This window comes from Halichoerus grypus, chromosome 13 (genome assembly GCF_964656455.1).
Source record: "Halichoerus grypus chromosome 13, mHalGry1.hap1.1, whole genome shotgun sequence".
Classification (NCBI taxonomy): domain Eukaryota; kingdom Metazoa; phylum Chordata; class Mammalia; order Carnivora; family Phocidae; genus Halichoerus; species Halichoerus grypus.
In genome coordinates this window covers 16492755-16518687 of record NC_135724.1, presented here as the reverse complement: position 1 = coordinate 16518687, position 25933 = coordinate 16492755, and the positions used below count along the sequence as shown (strand labels likewise).

Sequence of the window (25933 nt, the reverse complement as noted above, 5' to 3'; positions counted from 1 at the left end):
CCCCGATAAAGGAGCAGAAAGAAGGCTGAAGCATAGTGAAGGTGGGGAGAGAGGGAGGAGAGGAAAGAGAGTGAGCCACGCAGGGCCAGACCACAGAGGACCTTGTAGCAAGACTCAGGACTTTGGACTTCTGTCTCTGTGGAACAGGAAGTGGTTGAATAGCTTTCATTTGAAAAGCGATATCATCTGATATCTTATTTTATTTTTTTATTATATTTTTTAAAAAGATTTTATTTATTTATTTGACAGAGAGAGAGATAGTGAGAGCAGGAACACAAGCAGGGGGAGCAGGAGAGGGAGAAGCAGGCTGCCCCACTGAGCAGGGACCCCGATGCTGGGCTTGATCCTGGGACCCTGACTGACTGTGGGTGGGGGGCCTGCACGGATAGCAGGGTATGGAGGGGCTGACTGTGGCTGGGGGAGCTGCACGGTGGCTGGGGATCAGGAGAGGTCCCAGTCAAGAGAGGGGATCCGAGAACACGTCTACATTACATGCTGGGAATGACCAAAGAGGAGCGACATGGGGATGGATGCTCAGATTGTTGTTGGCCAGACAAGGGAGAAAGCTCTGATGAGTGCCTCCTAGTTTTTTTTCATTTTAAAGTCTATGACATGCCAAAGCGTACGAACCACTGACCCACCAGATTAGGAGAGAACCAGCTCGCAAACAGAAGCCACAGGAGGCTGAGGATGCCCATCATGCCTGCAGCACTTACTTCCCTGAGCCGCTGCGGCTAGCCCCCTCCTTCAGGCGCTTCCTCAAATGCTGCCTTCCCCCCGCACCATGCTCGTGCCCCCTGTTTAAAATGGACCCACCGGCGCTCTTAACTTCCTTTTTCCTAATTTATCTTTTCTCTTTATCTAACATACCTAGAGATGCCACTTACTTATTATTTCTGTATTTATTGCCCGTGTCTCTCCACTGGAATATAAGGCAGGACTTTCTTCTGTTTTGTGTCCTGCTGTCCTGCCAAAAACAATGCCAAAAGTATAGTGTTGCTCAATAAGTAGTTGTTGAAATGATTTCTTTCTTTCTTTTTTTTTTTTTTTGAAATGGTTTCTTAATTGTTTTAGCTCAAACCTCTGGTGTGATAGTTTCTTGAGGGAATGCAGAGAAAGTAGGGTACAGAATGAGCTGAGACCTGGTCGCCAGGGAGGAGCTCATGGTAGGAGGTGGTCAGGGTGACTGTCAAACAGACAGGCGAGGGTCAGAGGCCACCATCTGCAGTGATATGGGAACCAGTAGGTACCAGACTTTCCAAGAGGGCACAGCTGGGCCTAACCAAGGCAGGCAAAGCCCAGCTGCGGGGGACCTGGGCCGGCCCCTGGTGGGTGGGGAGGTCTGCCCAGGGGACAGCATTCAAAGTCCAGAACTCTGTTCCCTGCAAGAGGACTAGTAAGAACAAGGCAAAAGAAAAAAAAAGACACCAAATGCTGGATGGGGCTGATTGGCAGAGCTCCAAACCGTGGGAGGGAAGCTGGCAAGGCCAGATCGGGATGCTGGAACCAGAGCCAAAACTCAGGCTGGAGGATTGCCACCAGGAGGGAAGAATGAAGGCCTGAAGAGCCACTGGTCATGCCTGGACTATCGGTGCGAATCTCCGAGACAATAGGGACACCACCGGGTCAGTCCTGAGATACCCACAACACAGGCCAAGGCTATGAAATTTCAGATGTCCAAGAAAACGACAAATAGGCGTCCCTTTATAGTAAAGGCTGCATATCTGACCCCAGGCTCGCTCTGGGGCCTGGGGAGTGCCGGGCCTCTTATCAGTGGTTCTCAGAGTCTAGTCCCAATGCAGTTGTACTGGCCTCGTCTGGAAGGTTGTTAGAAATGCAGATTCCCAGGCCCACTGAATCACAGCATCCTCGGGGTGCCGTTGCCCCCTGCTAGAGTCCGTGGACCACTGCGCGAGCCTCGGCATAAGGAGCTGAGACGGCAGAGTGGAAGCGAGCAGCTCCTGACCTGGCCTAAGAGACCAAGACATCTGTCTCTTTTCTCTTTATCCCTGTTTGCTTCTATTTCTCTTTGCCTGTCTCAGTAACTGTTTTCTTCCCCTCCAGCATTCATTTTGTTTACTTTAGAAAGTGCACATTGGGGCACCAGGGTGGCTTGGTCGGAAGAGCAGTCGACTCTTGACCTTGGGGTCGTCGGTTCGAGCCCCACATGGGGAGTAGAAAGGACTTAAATAAATAAACTTAAAAAAGAAAAGAAAGTGCACATATTCTCTTAAATAAAATTTTCATTTGGACAATGGAAATATTACTAAGGGATGCCTAGTATCGCCGTCGTGCTAAGAGCCTACAATCTTTTATTCCATATACAATAAACCCAGGAAGTTAGAACGAATATCATGCCCGTTTTTATAGCTGGGAAAGTTGCAGAGATGAAATAACTTGCCTCAGTCTCCGCCCCCCAGCTAGGAAAGTTAGAATTAGAACTGAAACATTATGTTTGTTTCGGGCCCAAAGCCTGTCTTACCCACCGTGTCACTCATATTTTACATAGTAAAGCCAAAGACCCCTGACTATCGCTGGGGACGGTCGGGGATCCCTTTCTACCTCTCCGGCTGACTCCGCACAACTCTACGGCAGGATTGCACTCTTCCCCCGTGGGGGCAGGTCTCTGGGTCTTCCCAGCCTCCGACAGCAACTTCTCCTGCTCAAGGCCTGTTTTCTCTGCCACCTTTCTCTTTGTCCTCCAGACCAACTGAACGGCGGGCTGGTGCACGCCCGCACACAGAGACAGACCCCGATTCATCCTTTCCTGAAATGAAGAGGAGGCCGGAATTGGAATTGGCTGTCTCACTTCCACATCTCCGCGCCTTTCTACACGTCTCTATCAATTGTGTTCCTATTCTAGTGACTCCAACTTGCTGCGTTTCAAAAGAAAATCGTGCTGGCAGAGAACAAAGACGTTCTCTAACCCTCCCTGATCCCTTCCAACACACACACAGCCTTCTTTTGCAATAGGAAATGCATTTGTTCCTTAGGGAAACACCCACAAGGATCATTGGCATCCAGGTCAAAAGGTCAGGAAACTCCCTCCCAAACTTGCTTATCATCAGGTTAGAACTCAGAGACTAGCCTGTTTCTTTAGCTGAGCATTCCGGGTAACAAATTTGTCATCAGGATATGTTGGTGGAGAATCTTGGGCAACCCACTGAGTCCTTGCGCTTCAGTATCCCTATTAGGTAAGCAGGGATAGTAACATCTTCCCTTTTACCAATCACTCGCTCAACAAACATTTATTGCAAAGGAGTTTGGTATTGCTCTAGAAGCAAAAGCAACACCGTCAGCGAGAGTACTTTGAAAACGAGGTGGTACCATAAACGTGGAAGGCTTTGGATGTTATTATTTCAAAAGGCTAATGTGGTAGCTCATAAAGTTGTTCACCAAATATTTCTGGCTCTCTTCCCTCCAGGCCCTTGGTAAGAGTCTACTTCCTGGCCCCGTGGCGGTTGGGTGGGAACTAGGTCTGGCCAATGAGGGGTACCTGGTGTTGCCAGTATGCTAAGAGCTTTAAACATGTCACTTCTGGGCTAGAGCATTTAATTGTTGGTTTGAAGCCCTCCAACACGCTTTGTTCTCCGCCAGGATTGCTGGTGCTCCTTCAGAGAGTGGCTGCAACCTCAGCCTGGGTCTCCTGGTGGGGAAGATGCTGAGCTCGAGGTGACTGGCCGTGGGCACGCAGCATAAGCAAGAAAGAAAACTATTATTGCTTTGGTGTTGGAGATAATCTTGTTCCTACAGTATCACTTACTGTACCCTGATAGAGACAACCACGTTAATCATCCGATGAAGTGTATCATGATCAGTAATTCCTGTGACTCATCTTCTCTCTCTCTCAGTGGCTGGTTAAGTGCAAGGTCGTTTTTAAAGATACATCAGAATTCAGACAAAGGAACAACCCTCAGCGTCATACTCAGATACGTCCTCAGCCGCCTTACAAGGTAGGTCTGTTTGTCTCATCTCTTAATTCATTATTGCTGTGTAATCATTTATTACTCTTTTGAAATAATTTTCAAAGAAAAATAAACCGAGAGACATGGTTTTCTTCATAAAGTTGATTTTTGCTGGCTTAATGGCTTTTGCCAGTAGAAGATACCAATTTTTGTGGCATTTATCCTAATAGAATTTGAACTATATTAAACCAGCAAAAACATCCTTATTCCTCAGCTGATGGGCAGCAGATTGCAAGAAATGTACTGTCAGGTTTCCCTGGAATGTGTATCCAATGGGAGAAGGTGCGTGGCTTCTATAAATTGGTAGTAATTGGGTCCTGTAACTCAGAGTACTAAGGGTAATGATAAAAATAAAATAAGATATAACAGGGAGAGGGGCAGGTGATGCTTGAGACAATGGTGCTTCTGCTCAGAGGGAGGCGGGGAGGACGTGGTCCTTGTTACGAACGTGTGGATGGTTGGGGCAGGGGGGATACGGTTCTGGGACGGAGTTTGGGGTCAGCGGGAGGGCAGACAGGTTGTGAGGGAATGAGACCCACGCTCTGCTTAGGCAGAAGAGGAAATTTCAACTCACGTAGCCCAACGTTCCTTTTGGACCTTCTCTAAACCATGGCTTGTTGCTGGCTGAGCGGGAGCCAGCTCTCATTGCTTAGGGCCCATGCCTCTCTTGTCACACGTCGTTGTCATGGAACAGGAAGGAGGGTCCTGACCCAGTCTTCTGGGCTAGTAAAATGGAGTGCGTAAGATCTGACTGTAGTTGGTGTGCCTGGGCTTGCGTTCTGTCTCAATCCTCTGCCAGCTGCGTGACCCCGAGGAGGTGTCTCAACCTTTCTGCGCTTGAGTTTTCTCATCTCAGAAATGGGAAGAATAGTGGCACTCACGCCACTGGACTCTTGTGAGGATGAAACGAGAGAACATGTGCTAAGAGTAGAAACGTGTGTGACACGTAGTAAGCTCAAGCTGCCATTATGAACTGTTGTTGCTGCTTACACCTTGTAACTTTTCCGGTAAATAGGTTAAGAATGAGTCTGAGCCAGGAAATAGACCTCTACTGATGTCTTTTCACCATGACCTTCGTGGTTTCTTCCAAACACTATTAAATCTAGCCCTTGTCCTGCCCACTTGACAGAGTGCTTATCCCTTCAATATCTTCTGGGTAACTTGGCACTGGGGTTAGCCTATTCTACCCTGTGGTCTTCTGTAGAGGGACTGGTGTTAATGAGAGATGCTGATGGGTTGTTAGGGGGTGGGGCGTGGGATCCCCTGGCTTGGTGGGTCCTGCCTGGGAAACCTGCTTCAGAAGAAAAGTCCTAGAGTGGGGGACTGAAGAGCGGGAAGTGTTTTAGCGGGAAGATAAAGCAGTAGTTGGGGCAGGAAGAGTGTGTGTGTGTGTGTGTGTGTGTGTGTGTGTGTGTGTCCTTATGGGGCAAGATGGCTGCGAGGATCCCATGAGTAAATTATTGCAATATCTGGGCAGGACAGCAAATTTGGACTGGTGATTGGCATTGGGAATGGAGAGAGGGCAAATCAAGGACACTCAAATTTTCCAGCCTGAACGACATGGTGGATGGTGGTAATGTTCTTGAGATAGGGAGCTCTGGGAAAGTGGCAGATTGAAGCCAGGAAGAGAGAGTCTACAGTGGGACAAAACTTTGTTGAAAAATCAGAGGAAGCATCACCAATCGAGTTTGAACTCACTCTCTAAGGTAAACCCAGTGAGAAAGCAGCCATACTCCTAGCCACTTTGATGTTCTCATTCTTGTTGGCAAAACCCACTGTTATTACTCAATTATAATTGATTGCTTGCCTCCTTACTTCCAAGAGGACTGGAAGTAAGATCATTTGTTCACTCACTCTTCTGTATTTGTTGAGGGACCCCTGTGTGCCAGACACTGTTGTAAGCTCTGGGGACTCAGCACTTAATCACCATGCAAATGCCTTCTGGCCTGGGGGTTATGTTCTAGTGAATAGAAATAGACAATCAACAAATAAATATGCAACATTAAGCTGCAACATGCAAATACATTTCTAACAGGTCAGTGATGGTAAGTGTCACCAAGTGTTAATTGGAAGACTGAGGCACCATGCGGTCTTCTTCTGGAAGGGTAGTCAGGGGAGATGACATTTGTCAAAGGAAATAAAAGAAGGTTCTAAGCAAAGAGAATGCTGTGAGGGAAGAATGGCCTACGTGGGGAGTGGGTGCAGAGAAGGGGACACTGTTGGTGTGTTTGGAAGACCGCAGAGAGCCTGCTGGAGTGGAGGGAGCGGTTAACTTGGAGAACAGAAGGGAGTGAGTTCAGAGAGGTGGGCCTGGAGTGGAGCTCCATGGCCCGGAGCATACAGGACCTGTTAGCGGCCTTGAGGACTTTCTATTTTCTTTGGAGACCAGAAGGCTTTGGGGGATTCCCGGAGGGGAGTGGCACGGTCAGATTTACATTTTCCAAGAATCACTCTGAGAATAGACAGCAAGAGGACAAGGGCAAGAGTTGGGCGACAGCTGGGAGCTATCGTGGCTTTAAGAAAATGCAAAAACCCAGCTTCCAGGGGTCAATCAGAACAAAGATTACGTAATGAGAAACAAGGGGAGTAGATGTTCCAGACCCTTAAAACTGTGATTATTCCAACCAGGAGCCACATTTTAAAAATCAGGAGGGTTTTTTAATAGGTAAAAAAATTACTGGTAAAAATGTCTAACTGTAAAACTAATGATGTAATGTATGGTGATTAACATAACATAATAAAAAAATGTCTAACTGTAACAGAAGGCTATACACTAAAAGTAAGGGTACCCATTCCAGTCTCACTCCCCACAGGACACCTTTGCTAACGGTTTCTTGTGAATTCTTGCAGATACTTTCCGTGTATTTATATGCATTAGGATTTTTTTTCCCTCATGAATAGGTTTATACTATATGCCGCACTATTTTGCATGTAGCTTTTTTGCACTTAATGATTAATGTTGGCATGTCTCTCTCTCTCTGCATGAAAGGACTTCACTGACTTCAAAGGTTGCCTGGGATGGTGATGTGTGGGTGGACTATTAGGAGTTTAACCTGTCCCCATTAATGGGCATGGTGGTAATTCCAAGTTTTTGCTATCCTAGACAATAATACAGTGTCTATACATTTTTGTGCACTGTTGTGAACATGTTTGTGGGTAAATTCCTACAAGTAGAATTGGTAGTTTGGTGCATCTAACATTTTGATGGACGTTTTCCGATTTACCTTCCCGCCCACCAGGTATGAGAATGCCTGCTTCTCACACCTCTTACAACAGCCGAAGTTGTACTTTTTAATCTTTGAAAACCTTCACTTTAAATCTTCCAGAAGCTTGGACAAAAATGAAGAGCATTTACATTTACCTGATGCTTTCGATGTTTCCCACTGTTTTCTTACTGATCTCATTTGGTTCTCAAAAAATCTCAGGAGGCAGGAATCATGAGCCTCCTTAAAATAAGGAATTATTATTCCCCCTTTTCCATAGAAGAGGGAAGAGGGAAGTGATATGATGTTCTCAGTATGAAAATTTAGATAAAACTAGAACGCCCATTTCTGTAGCTTTGCTCCTCAAGGTGAGACCCACCCCAGCAGCCTCCGCCTCGCCCCCGCGGGCCCCAACTCAGAGGCTGCGCTGGGGAGGACGATGCCCGGACCCTGCTCCCTTCTGAGGGCATCTGACCTGAACTGTGGTTCTGAGGGGAGCAGGGGGTTGACTTACTCTCCCCGGGGAGGTGACAGATGGTGGGAAGGGAGGCTTGGGAGGCCTGTGGGAGCAGCTGCAGGGCAGCCTGGTCAGATGGCTAATGTGGCAGGGCCCAGGCCCGGGGAGGGCTCCATGGCTGTTGTCTGAGCCGATCGGGGGAGACACGTCTTGGCACCATCGGCAGCCCTTTCTGTCTGACTGTGATCTGCAATTCCCACCTGCTGCCTGTGTGCCCACAGCCCTCCAGCCTACCAGACGCATGCTAGGAAGGATGCTATCATCGTGGGGAGGACGGGAGGCCAACAGGCCCGGGGCCCGCGCAGACCAGAGGCTGGGTGCTGTCCCCGCCCCCCCCGCAGTCCTACCCTTCCCATCTGTCACAGCCCACCCCGCACCCTGGTGCCCCCACTGAAACGTTCAGAGACACTGCTGGGCCATGTGTTCTGCTCTGAATTTCTAAATGTGTTCTTTTAAAAGACGGCCGGGGTCCTAGCTCACCCAGAATCCATGCCAGGACCGTGTCCCTCTCCCCGCTACAACCTCACTTCTGAACTCGAGGCCAGTGAGGTCCCATAGGTAGCCACCCGACAGGTGGCCCACGGACGTGTGGGCGAGTAGTAAATGTACACACCGGATTCGAAAGATGTAGTCAAAGAAGAAAGGATGTTAATCAGCTCACTAACTTTTTAGATTGATTACCTATTGAAATAATATTTTGGATACATTGAGCTCTATAAGGTACAGTATTAAAATTCATTGTAGCTGTTTCTTTCTTTCTTTTTTTTTTTTTTACGATTTTATTTATTTATTGGACAGACAGAGAGCGAGCACAAGCAGGGGGAGCGGCAGGCAGAGGGAGAAGCAGGGTCCCCGCCACGCAGGGAGCCCCGTGCGGGACTCGCTCCCAGGGTGACAAACGTGGCTGCTAGAATGTGTACACTAGGTGGCAGGTGCGGCTCCAATTCTGTTTCTAAAAGACACCTGTGCCTTTTTTCCCATCATCTTTGTAGCTACTTCAGGTCCTGCTTGGGACGAGGTAGGGTATGAAGGGAGGGAGGGAGAAATAAAGAACAGGAACCAATGTCTGATCTCAGCACTGCGGTAATGGCTGGGCCACCTTGGACAAATCGCCCACACTTAGAGCTCTAATTTCCCCACCAGTAAAATGCACGTAGTATTTCCCTGAAGGAGTGTTCCGAGGGTTAGAAGTATCTGAGAAGCTCCTAGCACAGTGGCCAACATGCTCCACTTGCTCAATGACTAATAGTATTTTTGCATCCACAGCACCGGAGCTGGCTCAGGGTTGGCGGCTCATGATTTTTTACCCAGGAATGTGGGAGTGTTTGCGGTGTGGCCAGGGAGCTGGTCGCCCACCCAGTACAACCTGGTTTGGAGCATCTCTCTCGCTCACTCGCCCAGGGGACCGAATGGAACCACTGTGGAGAGTCACCTTCTCTCCCCCGGCTCTCCCTGCCAGGTTGCAGCCTCTCCACCTGTATTCCGTGTGCCTGTTGGTTGGCTTGTTCTCTCTTGTTCCCTGGGGACCTGTCTGGGACGTGCCCAAGTTCCACCTGGATAACTGCCGGCAGGCGTGGTGGACAAATCTGCTGTTGCTCAATAATTTCCTGTCGGTCCGAAACGCGGTGAGTCCCCTGTTAGGGGCTAGCGACAGGCAGGTGGGCAGGGGCAAACGCCGGGTCTCCCTTCACGTGGTTTGGCAACCTTTCCAAGGGCCAACCTGAGTCCGATGCCCTTTCTTCTGGCATATTCTCTGGAGGAACAGCGAAGCCATAGTAAGGTGGGCTGCGGGCAGGGAGCCTAGCCCCTTGGGATGGGTGAGCGTTACCAAACCAGTCCTGGCAGGGAGGGTTGCTGCGACAAGCGGAGGGGGCAGTAGTGGGCATTGCCCACCGACCATCGAGGTGCCTGTCCCGGATGCAGCCGGCCTTGCCCCATCAGGTTCCTGTTCCAGCCCGTGTCACCCCATGGAGAAAGGACACTTTCTTCACCTATAATTGGGACGGAGCACTGCGCTGCACCTTCGCCGTAATGAATTCTTTTCCATTTCAAGCCACAGCCTGTGTATACGTGGGTGGGGGCTTCCCCAAAGCCCTCCTCTCCTCATAATGACGTTGGAGTAAACGCAAGTGAAATTGCTGTAATTAAATCATGTCCCTGACGTTTGCACATGCCTGGAAAGCAAGGCTGACAAGAGAATCGCTAAAGCGTGACTCATCTCTGCGCGTAACTACTTACCAACGGGGAGGCTGCCCTCCATCAGCCAGTGCCCGGCGGCTCGGACAGGGTGTCCGTCCCAGCCTAACCGCCTTCGGAGGGGCCCATGTCTGGGACAGGGCCCATGGAGGACAGGCCGGCCCGCTCGCCCAGATGCAGACTGGCTGGGGCCGTGCGTGGGCAGCGGGGACAAGGACACGAGCCAGCCCCTCTTGGAGGCAAAGCCCGCCTCAGGTCCCTGAAAGCAGAAGGGTGAGGCCTGTCAGGCCTTGAGTCCTCACAGATTTGCCTATCCCGGGAACTTCTTTCTAGCGGGGACAAGGAAAGATGTCACTTGCCCTGGATAAGTCTGGTGGGGGATTGGAGGGAACAAGGAGCCTTTTATCTCTGAAGCCCTGGAGAGAATTGCCCCGGGAATCTCCTCACATTGAAGAAGAAATACAGGTAACTGCCTCCCTCCACACAAAGGAGGACAGCCTCTGCAGCGAGGTGGCTTGGGCCAGAGGACCGCCTGTCAGGCTCTCGTGGGAACTCTGGGCCTTCCCAGAAAAGCTCGTCTGGAGCCAGGCCTCCATGCTAAGTGAGCACACTCCTCCCCTGGAGGCCAGGAGGGCCGGCAAGGCAGGGAAGAGGGCACAACATGGACTCTGACGACACCAAAACCATGGTTGTTCCTTACATTCGGGTCATGGGATGGCATTGAGCTCCCACGAGGGTGCTGGGAGCTTAGCTCTTATTGCTTTTTTTCAACAAGTGAGAACACTTGCCCGCATTTCCATTTTGTAAGCTGGCAATAATAATCCCCACCACCCAGGCTTGTTCCCGGATTAAATGAGATGGGGTACCTGAAATACCTGGAACTCAGAATTCCTTTCTCTTCCCACGGAAATCCACCACCTGCCCCCGCCCCCCCCCGCAGCTGCCCAGTGAATTCCTCCTCCAGCTCCAGAAAGGTGAGACAATGTGGGGTGCCCCATGAGCGAGGGAAAGGGGTCACCTCTGCTCCTCTCGTTTCAGTGTAATGGCTGGACGTGGTACCTCGCCAACGACTTTCAGTTCCATCTCACCACGCCGGCGATCGTCCTCATCCACGGAAAGTGAGTTTCCCCGGGACAGGTGTGTCTCCCCGTGGGGTGTCTCCCACGGAACTCTCAGCGAGTCCTGCAGTTCTGGGCACAGCAGCCTTTACAGTTTAGGAAACAAACTTTTCAGAACAGTCTGGACACCACATCCTCCACTATTTACCTTCCTCCGCATCCTCCTCTGATCTTTGTCCTACTCGCATCCCTCTGTGTTTTTGCAGAGTTGCAATCCGTGTGTATTAATATCCTGTCTCAGCTTTTTCCACTTAACGGTCTTTGTAAACATTGCCGCATAGCGACACGATCTGCATACTTGTCAGTTTCCAGAGTCATAAACCATTTTTGTGGTTGGCCATCTAGGTTAGGTCCAGTTTGTCGTGACTCCAAATGACCCCTCGATGACTGTCTTTGAACATACTACGTTTCCACTCTTCTTCATTTCCGTGGGGCCCTATTTCAAGGTGGAATTACTAGGTCAGAGCGTAGGCACAATTTGGGGGTGCTTGTTACATATTGTGTGATTATTCTCCAGAAAGAGGGAGGTAATTTACAGTGCCCCAAGCAATGCATCAGTGTACCTGTTCCCCACATCGGATATTTATTACCTTAATTTTTGTTAGTTCTAGAAAAGCTTAAGGCCTCAATAATTCATGAGGAGACTTATAGCTTGGGGATTATCCATGCCATATTTTAATTTTTTTAATAATTTTTTAAAGATTTTATTTATTTGTTTGAGAGAGAGAGTGAGAGAGAGAGAGAGCACAAGCAGGGGGAGTGGCAGGCAGAGGGAGAGGGAGAAGCAGACTCCCCACTGAGCACGGAGCCTGATGTGGGACTCGATCCCGGGATCCTGGGATCATGACCTGAGTTGAAACCAGACGCTTAACTGACTGAGCCACCCAGGCGCCCCTCCATGCCATATTTTAAAAGATGTTTCTTTTTTTGTTAAAATACATGTTCTATTTAAGAAACATTGGAAGGTAATAGGATGAAGAGAGGGGAAAACCATCACCCTCAACCCATCCCTCGCTCAAGGAGAAGTGAATTCCATGTCAATATCTTCGTGTTTATTTTTCCAATCTTTTTTTCTGCATAGCTTTTTATATATGAAAGGATTCTGTATCTACACATTAGTATCTTTCTTTTAATAGTTTTATGACATAAGCAATTTCTTATATTATTTTACTTCTAAGTAAATATAATTTTAATGTGTGCATCACATTCCATTCCATGAATCAACTCTAGTTTACTTATACCTTCCCCTATTGTTAAACACTTGGATTATTTCTGATTTTATGCTTTTATAAATAACAGTCTGATCAATATTTTCATGGTAACCATTTTTCTCCAACTTTGATATTTCTTTAGAATGCATATCTTAAAGGGGAATTACTAGATCAGAGAGCATGAATGTGTTCTAGGCTCTTAAAGCATAATGACAAATTGCTTTCCTTAAAGGTCTATCAATATTCAGTCCTCTGGCCATCTAATTGCACTGTTGCCAACATGGAATGTTAATAATAAAACAAAACAGGGGCGCCTGGGTGGCTCAGATGGTTAACCGTCTGCCTTCCGCTCAGGTCATGATCCCAGGGTCCTGGGATCGAGTCCTGCATCGGGCTCACTGCTAGGCGGGGAGCCTGCTTCTCCCTCTGCCTCTGCCTCTCTCTCTCTCTCTCTCTCTCTGACTCTCATGAATAAATAAATAAAACATTTAAAAAATAATAATAAAACAAAACAAAATACAAACCTTGTTATTTTGATATGTAAGAAAACATTCATTTTTCACATCTAACTTGCAAGTCTTCAATTACTAGGGGTGCAGCTGAGTTCCAAGTATGTGTTGACCAGCTCTGCATCATGGTTTCCTGTTAATGCTCTCTGTAGGACAGACCTTTAAACCACAGGCTGACCCAGGATGTTGCCCATTCCAGCCACATGTGAACATTCATGCATCCTGGGCAAGGGAAATGCATTCTAATTTTTTTAAGATTTATTTATTTATTTATTAAAGAGTTTATTTATTTATTTGACAGATTGAGAGAGACAGAGAGAGCACAAGCAGGGGGAGCAGCAGAGGGAGAAGGAGAAGCAGGCTCCCGGCTGAGCAGGGAACCTGATGCAGGGCTCAATCCCAGGACCCTGGGATCATGGCCTGAGCCGAAGGCAGGCGCTTAAAGACTGAGCCACCCAGGTGCCCCAAGAGTTATTTATTTTAGAGAGAGAGAGAGAGAATCCTAATTTTAACTTAATTAAGAATTAAGCACCTAAAAAAAAAAGGAAAATCTGCTTTTTCACATATCTTAAATACACCCTGCTTTCTAACTTTAAATGCAAAGAGGTGTTTGTTTGTTTGTTTTACTAATCATTAAAAATGTTCCATGGATTTCACTAAGCACAAAGGCAGTTTGCTGGGATCGTGAGTTTGGTCAAAAGACATGGGTTCAAATCATGACTGGTAAGTCACTAGCTAGGGGACCTAGGGTAAGTTGCTAGACTCTCATCTTCAATTTTTGTCTCTATAAAATGAGCTGGTAGTGCTTCACATCAGGGTTGGAGGACAAAGCAAGATCATACACATGGGAACCAGCACAGAGCTTGCCTGTCAGTAATGTGCGACCACATGTCACTCAGCTACCTGTTATTTGAGATGCCATGTCATCGTCATTGTCCCCAGCTGCTGTCCCCAAGCAGGGGCGGCCCCTTGCCCTCCCAGTCTCGCAGGGACTGGGGGAAGGGTAGCTGGATAAGCCACTGTGAGTGTCTGTTCCTCCCCTAAACCCATTCAGGGGTGGCCATCTCCCTATCTTCTCTGCACCATCCCTATTCCACAGAGGGTCCCCTTATCTGGGCAATCAGTCCCCTTCTTTGGCTTCTCTAAACACCCTTTCCAGAAGGTATTGGCGTGGAGCAGATGTTAACAAAGGCCTCCCACATTGAAGGGTCTGAGGTCCTCTTGCTTAGCCTCACCCCTTCCTCCACACTTCATGTTTCACTCCTTCTTAGTTCCACTCCTCTGAGGTGGGTGAGAGGGTGTGGAGACATGAACAAATGCCCGATGCTGGGGGTGTGTGTGTGTGTGTGTCTGTCTCTGTGTGATTGCTGTGGGGAGAGCAGGGAGGTCCAAGTGCTCCCCCACCCAGTCTCCTGAAACAAAAGCATCTGAATCAAATGGCCTATTTTCTCAGAGTGGGGGTTGGGGTGTGGGGAGTGCAATTTTTGATAGCATAACAGAACTGATACAAGCATATGAGATTGAAATAAAATCTGGTAATGAGATGGAAATGAGATCTAATAATCACATTGCTATTTGTTTTGGAAATGGAGATTTAAAAAATTAACTCTGAACATCCTCTGGTAGAAAGACCTACCACTCGATGCCTGCTTAATTGATACTCACATCTCCCAGGATGAAATCACTGAGGGTGGTGGGAATTAAGAATTAGTGGGACCTCCTCCCCTCACCCTACCATGGATCAGGCAAGGAAGGTGGAGAGGAGGTAAAGGTGGCTTTGGGATGCTGACCAAGTCTCCACCCCCCGCCCCCTCCCCAGCCCCTTAGAAAGGGTGGCCTGATTCCCAGAGCACTCCTGGGTCACTGATCTCTCCTGCTGCTAGGGGAGGGGCTCCCTGAGCAGCAGCTGAGACCTGCTCAGGCCCACAGGGCCTCCCCTGGGGTGGACTCTCCCTCCCACAAGGCAGTCAAACCCTGAGAGCTCCCTCAGGGGAGGGGGAGCTGCTGGGCCCAGCAGAGCCGGGCTGACCCGTTCTCTGTTCTCTGGTGCTGTCACAGGCCTCGGCTCTGTGCTGGACTGTGGCTGCTCAAAGGGCTCCGGAGTCCTTGGCAAGTGCTGCAGGACCAGGTGGATCAGGTGTGAGGCCTCAGCAGGCCCGGCAGCCCTGGCAGAGGAGAAAGGGCAAGCCTCTACAGGCTTCCTCAGGGTGGCATTTGCAGCAGGATGTGTCCAAGTATTTAGTGAAGAAAGAGCAAGAGAAATCCTGTAGGGAATCCTGGCCAGGATGCTGGGGGCTGACAGGCTTGCAAGGAAGACACTCTGCCGTTCTGCTACTCCTTCCTCCTCTTGGGCTATGGCCCCTGAATGGACCTTTTTGAGGGACCATCCCTCTTGAGAAAATGGGGATGGTGGTCAGTGCTTGAAGCTCTGGGACTTTCTCAATCCCGCTGGCCCAGGAGTAGTCCCCTCAAAAAGCCAGAAAATATAGCCACTAACCTGAGTTGGCAGAAGGAAGCCTTTGGCACTGGGCCATTTGTGCTGTGGTCAAAGGCCCTGATTAGCGGCTCAGGGCTCCGGAGGACAAAGGACTAACAGGAGGTAAGGCGGGGCATGTGTCTGTTTTGGCCCCTATGCGTATTCGCTTGCTGCGGCTGCATGACAAAACCATACACTGGGTGGCTTCAACAGAAATTTATTTCCTCATGGCTCTGGGGATTAGAAGTCTAAGATCATGGTGTCAGCAGGGTTGGTTTCTTCTGAAGCCTCTCCCCATGTCTTCACATGATCTTCTCTCTGTGGTTGTCCGAGTCTTAACCTCCTCTTCTCAGAAAGGCACCGGTCAGATTGACTGAGGACCCATCCCAATGACCTCATTTCACCTTAATTATCAATTTAAAGACCTTATCTCCAAATAGAGTCACATTCTGAGGTGCTGGAAGTTGGAATGTGAGGGGACACAATCCAGCCCATAACAGTCTAGGTCAGGACACTTTATTCGTTTTATTATAGCAGTGGTTTGCCAGGGGAGACTTGTCTGACTCCTGAGAGGAGGTGCCACAGATTGGGCTCAAGTCCCCCAGGGAGTTAAACAAATATTTACTTGGGTGGATGTGGGTTTTTATTGGATGGCCTGACTGGATGACTTACCACCCGCCTAAGACAATGAATTCTTAGTACTCCCCAACTCTAGACCTACTGGGGACTTACTTGAATGTCCTTGTCACTTAGGAGCCCTGGCCCCAATGTCAGCATCTTTCCTAGAGGCTGTCGTGGAAGACAGATTTCAATCCCTCAGCTAAAAACCAGCCCTATCCAAGCTTGCCGCCATGCAACTAGACTTAGCTTCTAAATGGTGGGAGGTAAAAAAGGTAAGGTTTTTCTTTAGAGAACACACTCATATAGAATGCTAGTGATTCAAGGAGGGCAGAACTAGATGGTCCGGCAAATGGCACAGTAAATAGACAGCATCATTGTCGTAACTTCCCAGCCCACGCTCACAGCAGACATTACTAATCAATCAGAGCACCACTGAGCTAACTAACCTTTCTCCATTCCAAGCATTAACACTAAACTAGAATTGGCACTCTGGATTAAAATCGTTTGCTCCCTGCATCACTCATGATATACGAATGGTACCTTATCCCTTCTGCATGAAGAACCATGGCAACTTCAAGCAGTGGAATGGGCTTGTCAGAGGCATCATCCAGACAGGGTTGTGCCTGGACAGTCTTGCACCTGTGTTTGACATTTCTTCTCTACCACTGCAGATCGTCTTGGTCCCAGCCCTCACAATTCTGAGTAGGTGCAACCAGACATTGCCTTGCTCTGAGCCTGTGTCTCTAAATCTCATTCCCTGCCCCAGAACCTCCTACATACTACAGCTGGGACTCCTTCAGGACTTCTCTTGGCCTTAAACATGCATAGTCCCTAAGTGTGACGGCATTGACATTTGTGGGGCCACCCTTGACCCATGGGGGATAGAAGACACTAGAAAAGGCTTCTTTCTTTCATATCCCAAGACAGCTTTCAGGTGCATTTCATAAGGGTCCATAGAACATTCTGGAAGAATGGAGCGTTAGTCACTTTCATAGTGCATCCTTGTATTAGCTTTCCCTGCTTCCCTGTTCCACACCCCATCCCTCATTCCTAACCCCCTATCAGCTACCAGCACCCAGATATTTGTCTCAGATTGCATCTGGGTGGGGGAAGAATCCCTGGCCCCCCCTTACGCTATTCCCCTCCCTGCACCCCCCGGGCCTGACAGTCATTTCTCTCCTAAATCAACCACCACTTATATCCATATAGTGCCTCGTGGGTCGCAAGGGACATTCCCAAGCATGGTCTCATGTTGAGCTGCATGGTAAATTTCAGGGTGAAGATGAGGACATTCAAGTTCAAGTTCCTGCCGAGGGTCGCACAGCCAGTAAACGGTCAAGTCTAAAGGCTAACCCAGTTCTCTAACGCCAGCCCACCCTGCCACGGCTGCCCCCACCCTGCCACGCAGCCTCTCTCAATGGCAGCCCTAGCAGGAAGTGCCTCTGATTGCCAAGCTTTCAAATCTTTCGTGGCCACAGATTTTGCGGTGACGGAAACTGAAGAGCGCTTCTGTCCATGCCCTCTCTTTGCAGAAGTAAACATGTCCTTGTCCTCCTCGGGGCCATGCTGTTCTTGGCGTCTTTCACCGCCACAGCTCTGCTCACACTGGCTCATAGCCTTCCGGTCGCAGCTCCGTCGGAAGCAAGGTAACCCGCAGTTCCCAGCCTGCTGCTCTCGGCTCGCCTGCCCTCGAGGGCCAGGACCTCCCAGGGAGGGCTGCTCAATGAGTGCCGGCCTCTCTGCGCTGTGTGCATTGGCTCGTGGAAAAACTGGGTGGGAAATGTTCAGCCTGGATGGGAAAATTGATTGCGTTTTTGTTTCCAAACTTCCGAACCTTTCAACTTGCACAGGGGCGGGGTGGGGGTGGGGGGTGGGTCGTTCTCCGAAAGTACGGGGAACACACACGGCTGCCCATTGAGATGCTTCTTGGAGGAGAGGAGCGCCCCCATGTGGCCGTATTGGGTTTCTCCTTCAGTGGCGAACCTGTGCTTGGAAGCTCTTATTATTGGCTGGAGAGACGGAAATTTAAGGAAGTTGGGGTTATCCCTTGAAAGTCACAGGGCCGGTAAGCGGCACAGGTGTGAGTGGAAGCTAGGATCTTACCCACTATGCTCTTTGGCCTCCCCAGTGAGGTATAGATAACGATTCTTCCTTATAACCACCCTGTGTATCACATGCGGAGAAGTGGTCCGATTTCCTGCTAATCTCTTCCCAGCGCAGCAGGCAGAGTGATAGAAATGGCAATCAGATCCTGTCAGTCACCTTCTCAAATTCCTCCCGTGGCTGCCCAGTGCTCTCAGAGTAAAATCCCTGTCTGACCTCATCTATCACTCGCCTTTGTGCTGACTCTGGACCAGCCACACTGGCCTTCTTACCTCCACGCACCCAGCATGCTCCCTCCTCAGGCCTTTGCACTTGCTGTTCCCTCACACTAGAATGCTTTTCCTTTAGAATCTAGATCTTGGCGGGGCTTTCCTACAGGTGTCAGTGCAAATGTCATTTCTCAGAGCGGCCTTCGCTGACCTCCCGATGTAAAATAGCCCTGAGCCATGTCTGGTACAGTGCTTACTATGTATTTGTGAGGGGAATGAAGGAATGAATGCATGCACGAATGAATGAAGACACCTCAGGTGTTTTGATCATGGGAGCACCAGGCCCTTCCCGCCATGTCCTCGTTTTCTGTGGGCGCTGCCAGGTGACTGAGGAAGAAGCTCATTCCCGTCTAGCCCAGCGGTTCTCAATTCTGGAAGCACATGAGACTCACGCGGGGAGCTTTTAAATCCAAGGATGCTTCCAGCAAGCACCATCTTAGACCCCCTGAATCACAATCTCCAGGGACATGGCCCAAGCAACCGAATTCTGTAAGAGCTTCTACGACGAGGTTCACTCCTGAGAACCAGATTTTTAGAACTATCCTGATGTACCAGCTACCAGAAACAACTATTTAAAAGGAACACGGTCATCATATTTCCTCAGGATCCAGGGTGGGGGGGCCCAGGGGAATTTGGAATTTTAGCAAGCCAGCTGTGGTCTAAGGCGTTACTGTTTGTGGATCATTAGTGAGGAAATGAACAAATGTACCCCACATTTTCTTTCGGACTTGATGATTGCACCAACGGACATCTGAGAGATTCCTTTTTTCAGGTCCAAATCAAACAGACCCTTCTGCCTTCTGTTCTTGTGTTTTGTTTTTTTTTTAAGATTTTATTTATTTATTTGAGAGAGAGAATGAGAGACAGAGAGCACGAGAGGGAAGAGGGTCAGAGGGAGAAGCAGACCCCCTGCTGAGCAGGGAACCCGATGTGGGACTCGATCCCAGGACTCCAGGATCATGACCTGAGCCGAAGGCAGTCGCTTAACCAACTGAGCCACCCAGGTGCCCATGTTCTTGTGTTTTTCAGTGAAAATGTGACTGTGTTGTATTTCTCGGAGTATTACACTAAGCCCTACTGCAGATACGGGCCATTCCTCGTGGGCCTCTTTCTGAGCATTTTCATGCACCAAAACCACCAGGCAAACATTCTTAAAACCAAGGTAAGCTTGCCCCGTACCTCACTGTAAGGGCTGGGTCTGCTGGGGACTGGAGTGGCCCATTTGGCCAGGCTCGTCAAAAGCCATGGGCAGGAATCAGACTGCTCAGTACTTTATTGGGCTGTGGTGTGTTAGCAATGTTTCTTGGTGCCAGAGAATAAGAGAGACCTTATTTTCTTGCCACAGCCTGATTCTCTGCTTTCCTCACTGAGTGCCTTTAAGAAAGCTCCAGAACTGAAACACAGTGGTGTTCCATCCATTGGAGTCTCGGTACAAACCCAGAGAACTCACTGATATGGGAAAAACATGCCCAGTGAGTTTTTGCAGCGGCAAGGCCCTCTTCTGGAAGGGCATGGTTACTTTTTAATAGCACATGCTCCTTGGTTTCTATAGACAGGATTCTTGGTCAGATTCAATGGCTCCATTGGGCATCAAGACACAAGGTGTCTGAGGGGAAAGAAGCTGTCACTTTGTCTTCCAGGTAAAATTGCTTCCCTGGCTCCTTTGTGGGTAATCATTCTGGTTTGCCATCCAACCTCATTACTCAAGCCGGAAGCCTGTGTTCATCTTTGACACGTCCTCCTCATTGACCCCTCCTCCCAGGCAGTCCTTCACCAAGCCCCCCTATTGTTTCTTTTGCTGTCCTCTTAGCCTGTCCAACTAACCTCACTGAAGCTCTTCTCATCTCTTGCCTGGACTTCTTGTCTTGTCCATCTCAAATCCACCCTTGGGGCAATCTATTTAAAACACTACCTTGGTGTTGCCCTTGAACTGTGCAAAAGCTCTTCATTTGGCTTTCATTGACCCATAAGACCTTGAGGGTAGACTATGTCTTACTTATCTCTGAATCCCCAACATCTGGTTCTGAAATCACTGAAGGCACTTAATAGATGAATGAATGAAAGATAATGTGCTTTTCAATGGACAAAGGGCCAAGAATTCCTTTGCACTATTAGGGTACAGTGATAGGCCCAAATCTTCTCTGCTAAACCCTACCTTTGTTTGCCTAGGTCTTGTGGGTACCTCACCTAGATGCTTCGGAGAAGAGGCCCTTGTCTTTGGAAAATCTTGTGTTGCTCACGGTAGCAACAGGAGGAGATAGGGCTTCACTAGACAGAATGGATGTACAAGGGCTACATGACTTTTCCTGTAGGTTGGAGTTTCCCCTAAAAATGCACAATTCAGTTGTAGATTACAGCAGAGTGCCATTATGTCATCCAGGTTCCAGAGTGCCCAGGGAGCAGAGGGGAAACCTAAGACGATGACAGAGCATTTGCGAACACTCCAGAGGTTGAGTCAGGACCAGGGAATATGAAGCCAGAACACAGGTCAAGCTGAGCTGGAGAAACAAGGTAGAAGGGATGGGTAGAACAAAATTAAACCTCTAGAAGCCAGAAAATAAGAACACGAGTCCAAGCTTGAGGCAGCTGGGGCCAATGCCCTATGCTAGGAATGAGACGAGGTAGGGTGCATTATCAGTGAAAGAGTGAAGGGGATCCTAGCCTAAAAGAGGGGGCTTGTGGAGACCCCCCAAGGAAATGCCTTTACTCCCATGTAGCCAGAGCCTAGCACAGGGATCTGAGGCCAAGGAGGGGAGAGCTTCTCTTTAGAGACTAGACAGTAGACTGATAAGATGCTAGTTCATTCATCATAGCAACTTGGGAACTGGAACAGAGAAGCAAGAGAGATTCTTGGAAGACAGGTGTGAGTCTAAAAAGGTCAAGTGAGGTGACATAAGATCTAAGATCTTGAACTGAACCCAATAATAGAATTTAACCCATGGGGCTCTTCTCTGAGCTGGAAAGTTCTCTGTTCTCCCATTCCTGCTGCCATTTTATGAGCCCAGTGACTAGGGTGCAGCCCAGGGACAGACGTGTGCCAAAAGCCCTTGCATTGCTGGTGGGCACGGAACCAATGCAGGAGCCTTATTAGGTTAAGGAACAGAATGGGAGGTCAGAGGTGGGTCAGAACATTATCTTTTCTTTTTTCCCTTCTAACTTTCATTTAATAGTTATTTGAGATTCACAGCAAGTTGCAAAAATAGTACAGAAGGTCTTACGTACCATTGACCCAGCTTCTTTCACTGGTAACATGCAACCAAGAAATTGACATCGGCACAATCCATAGGTCTTGGAGCCACCAGTTTTATGGGCACTGAGTTGTGTGTGTATATAGTTTGGGGCAATTTTAGCACATGGAGAGTGGTGTAACCACTACCACAAGCAAGGTACACGACTCTGCTGTCACCACAATGATCTCCCTTGTGCTAACTCTTTACGGTCACGCCCCCCACCCTCCCCTACCCCACCCCAACCCTAGCCCCTCATAACCACTAGTCTGAACCTTCTCTTTTAGTCAAAGTTGGGCACTGATGGAGGTTTACAAATAGATACCTGAAGTGACACTAAAAAGAGAAAAAACTGAATTAGTGCAAAAGGAAGTAAATATGCCATGTCCACAGTGGGCTTGACCCACGTCTCTCCTTTCCCCGTAGGTGCAGGCCACGCTGGGGTGGATTTGCTCCCTGTCTACCCTGTTCATAGTGGTCGCCCTGGCGTACGTGGTGGATGACGCCCCTGCCAGCTCTTCGCCGGCCGCTGTTCTGTACCAGGCCCTCCACCGGACCCTGTGGGCGGCGGCCGTCGGCTGGGTCATGCTGGCATGTCGGGAAGGCTACGGAGGTATGATGCGGCACAGGCTGTTGTTCATGGGCTCATGCTGTGTCCCTTTAAAGGCGACAAACGTGAAAACATGGCGTACACAGAGGGGCTTTTTTATTTGCTGGAGTGGTTGGTGAATGACTGATAATTGACTCAAAAACAGCAACTTGTTTATGTCCTGGGGGAGAACTGCCCGCATATTCTGTTTTAGATTTTTACCCTGGTTTATGTACAAATGCAGGTTCTGAAAGAAAAATCTGCAGCCTTTCCAATGAAGCTAGTTTCGAAGCTGGAGGAGGAAGACAGGGTCACGTAGTGAGAACAAAATACCAGTGCTGGAGACCAAAGTTCTGGTCACACTCACCCTGGGCCTCAGTTTCCTTACCTAAGGCTATATAGACTGAGTAATTCCCAAGATCCCCTCAGCCCTTTGATAAGCGGGGAAACTGTCTCTACTGAGTCCGGCTGTCAATGTGTGGAGAAGTCAAGCAGAAGGGGCTTAAATGGAAAGAAAGGGATTTTCTCCAGATTAGAAATGTCTAGTTGTAGAAAAATTAAGTCAGCAAAGAGCACAGGTAAACCAAACACAAAAGAACATTCCTAAAGCAAACAATATCCTGTTCATGTTGCGAGCTACAATTTGGCTTCAGCCAACTACTAATCACATTGACTTAATGTTGTTAATTCAGATATTATTGGTTTTATAGTTTTATGGTCACTCTATTATCTTTTTTTAAGATTTTATTTTTAAGTAATCTCCACACCCAACCTGGGGCTCGAACTCACAACACCAAGATCAAGAGTCACACATTCTACCGACTGAGGAAAGTGGTAGTCAGGTCATGCAGGGTCTTCACGGCCATGGGGAAAAATTCGGATTTTATTTTAAACGTCATGTAACATCATCTGACCTGTGATTTAAAAGATTACTTTAGATGTTGCATGGAGACTGTAGGACAGCAAGAAGGAGAGCAGAGAGACCAACAGATCCGTTAGGAAGCCACTGTAGCGGTCCGTGGAGGAGGAATCCATGGTGGATTTGATGAGGGGGTTTGCGGAGGAGATGGGGAGAAAGGGTTCAATTTGAGATAGGTAGTTTTAAGGATAGATTGGCAGCGCTCTGTGGGATATGGGAGAAAGAACAGAATCTGGGATGGCACCAAAGATTTTGTCCTGAGCAACTGAAACAACTCGAGATGAGGTTCATGGAAAGGAGAGACAGAAATTTTTTCTTTTTCTTTTCTGTTTTCTTTTCTTTTCTCTCTCTCTCTTGCTTTCCCTCTTTCTTTCTTTTTTTTTATTATTTATTTTCTTTTTTAAAGATTGTATTTATTCATTTGAGAGAGAGAGAGAGAGCACATGAGAGGGGGGAGGGTCAGATGGAGAAGCAGAGTCCCTGCTGAGCAGGGAGCCCGATACGGGACTTGATCCTGGGACTCCAGGATCATGACCTGAGCCGAAGGCAGTCGCTTAACCTACTGAGCCACCCAGGTGCCCTTTTTTTTTTTTTTTTGAAGATTTTATTTATTTATTTGACAGAGAGAGAAATCACGAGCAGGGGGAGCGGGAGAGGGAGAAACAAGCTCCCCGCTGAGGAGGGAGCCCGATGCGGGACTCGATCCCAGCACCCTGGGATCATGACCCGAGCCGAAGGCAGATGCTTAACCATCTGAGCCACCCAGGCGCCCCCTTTCTTTCTTTCTTTTTCTTTCTTTTCTTGGCTTAAAACAACAGAAATTGATTCTCTCATAGTTCTGGAGACTAGAAACCCCAAATCAAGGTGTTGGCAAGGTCCTTCCAGAAGCCCTGTGGGGATCTGTTCCGTGCTCTCTCCATCCCCACCCCCCACCCCCATGGCTGCCGGCAAGCCCTGAATTCTCTGGCCCGTGTGTGCATCACTCCAATCTCTGCCTCTGTCTTCACATGGCCTTCACCCAGTTCCTCTCCTTTGTGTGTTTGTGTCTCCTTTTCTGTCTCTTATAAGGACACTCATTTTTGGATTTGAGGCCCACTCTAATCCAGGATAATCTCATCTCGAGTTCCTTACCTTCATTTCATCTGCAAAGACCCTCATTCCAAATAGACCAAGGTTCCAGGTGGACATAGCTTTTGGGAGACCACTCTTTAACCCACTACAGAGAGCAGGAAGTCCTGTGCAGAGAAGGACGTCTCATTGCACTTCATTTGAATTAATTTAAATTAAATAGCCCAAAGTGGGTAGTGGCTACCATGTGGGACAGCACAGTTCTAGAAGTTATAGCAAGTTACAGAATATTTGTCCTGAAAGGGACTAGAAGCTGGCCAAACACAAGCTCCTCCATAACAGATGACAAGTCCTGGGCCTGGCAATGTCACTGCCTTGTCCCAAGGCCCAGCGGATCCTGTGCTGCATCTGGAGCCAGAACCGAAGCTGGCGGAAGGACTTCGCACCTCGTCTTACACGTGGCATGTCTTGTGTTCCGGGCGACTCTAAACTCTACATTAGCATCTCTTATTTTTTTCATACTCCCGCAAAGGGAAGTGTTTTTTGTTTTGTTTTCTTTTGTCTTTGTTTTGGGCACATTCTCTTAAAAATGAGAAGAATAAAGACCTTCTTAGAGGAGGTTCACACACTCAGGAGCGGGGCCCCGAGGGAACGGGGATGGCCCCGTGGAGCCAGAGAGGCGCCTGAGGCTCCGTAAACCACGCTGTCGGTTCCCTCCAGGTCTGGTGGCCCGGCTGCTTTCTTGCCGGCTCTGGACTCTCCTGGCCAGCATCAGTTACGCTTGCTACTTGGTGCACCCTATCCTCATCATGCTCTACAACGGGCTTCAAGAAACGCTGATTCACTACACTGACACCAACATGGTGAGTCCCCGCTCTCGGCTCTGGTGTGACTCTGCTGGAGCCACAAAGCCCCTGGCTGGGGGAGTAGTGGGTTCTGTTGTTGTTTCGAGGAGCCTGTTGTCCTTTGTTTTATTTGAGGGAGCGCTTCAGGATAATATCTTTCTTTGATTGTATTTATTCTAGTTTTAATGTTCAGGGCACTCTGTCTTACAGTTGCATTTCATACAGCCAGGAATCTGGTAGTAAGATTGCATCCACTCTGCCCCTTTTTCTCTCCAGTTCTATCTTTTCTCTGGACACTGTTTGCTGACTTTCGTCACTGGGCTGGCCCTGACGCTGTGCATTGAGAAACCATGTCAGGAACTGAAGCGGCACCTGCTGGGACCAATGCCGGCAGGGCCATGAATGTTCTGGTACAACCCGGAAGAATGGATGGGTTCATTCTGCGGGTGATGAGCGAAAGCAGGCGTGGCCTCGTTTATGTAATGGATGTTGTCCCCCCGGCAAGGGGTGTGAATCTGATTTTGTGAATGTTTAAGATGTACAACTTCTCTGTGCTTAATACATGAAAGAGTTCTGAGTGTTTACTATATAAAAGGGTTCTGTGATAGCCTACCTAGTAGCACAATAATCACCCTCTGATGTACCTTTTCAGAAAAAAACAAAAAAAACAAAAAAACAACCTGGATTTTTGGGGTCTCGCCCTCCGTGTATTTTCTATACCGATGATCATAGGAAAACCGTAACCTAGCAAATTTAATGCAATTTCGGTTATAATGTTCACTTTTCTTGGTAAAATCACAGTGTGTAGTTTTTCACATTGTAATTGTCTTTGTGTTATCATGATACCCTTGTAGACTTGTAACTTTACCCTGGCGCCTCAGGATTGTATGACCCACTGGCGTGCACAATTCATGAGTGCATAGTGACAGGCCTTCCAAACATTATATATTTTACAGTGTGGTCCCTGTTAGGGGTTGAATGTGTCCACTGAAAACGATACAAAGTCTGAATCCTCTAGTACCTTAGAATGTACCCTGTTTGGGGGTTGGGGTTTTACAGAGGTAATCAAGTTAAAGTGAGTTCATGGGGGCAGGTGG

The 25933-nt window shown here is 48.5% G+C and overlaps 1 protein-coding gene across 1 annotated transcript in view; it reads left to right on the top strand.

The window, feature by feature from the left end:
* Positions 1-25468, top strand: part of LOC118541887 (O-acyltransferase like protein-like) — a 29586-nt gene extending 4118 nt beyond the window's left edge. Inside the window, exons 4-11 of the mRNA XM_078060485.1 lie at positions 3852-3953; positions 9145-9310; positions 10920-10999; positions 17349-17462; positions 19218-19350; positions 21842-22028; positions 24712-24854; positions 25113-25468. Coding sequence (XP_077916611.1) covers positions 3852-3953; positions 9145-9310; positions 10920-10999; positions 17349-17462; positions 19218-19350; positions 21842-22028; positions 24712-24854; positions 25113-25238 — 1051 coding nt within the window. The 3' untranslated portion in view covers positions 25239-25468. The remainder of the gene's footprint in view (positions 1-3851; positions 3954-9144; positions 9311-10919; positions 11000-17348; positions 17463-19217; positions 19351-21841; positions 22029-24711; positions 24855-25112) is intronic.
* Positions 25469-25933: the final 465 nt, after the last annotated feature.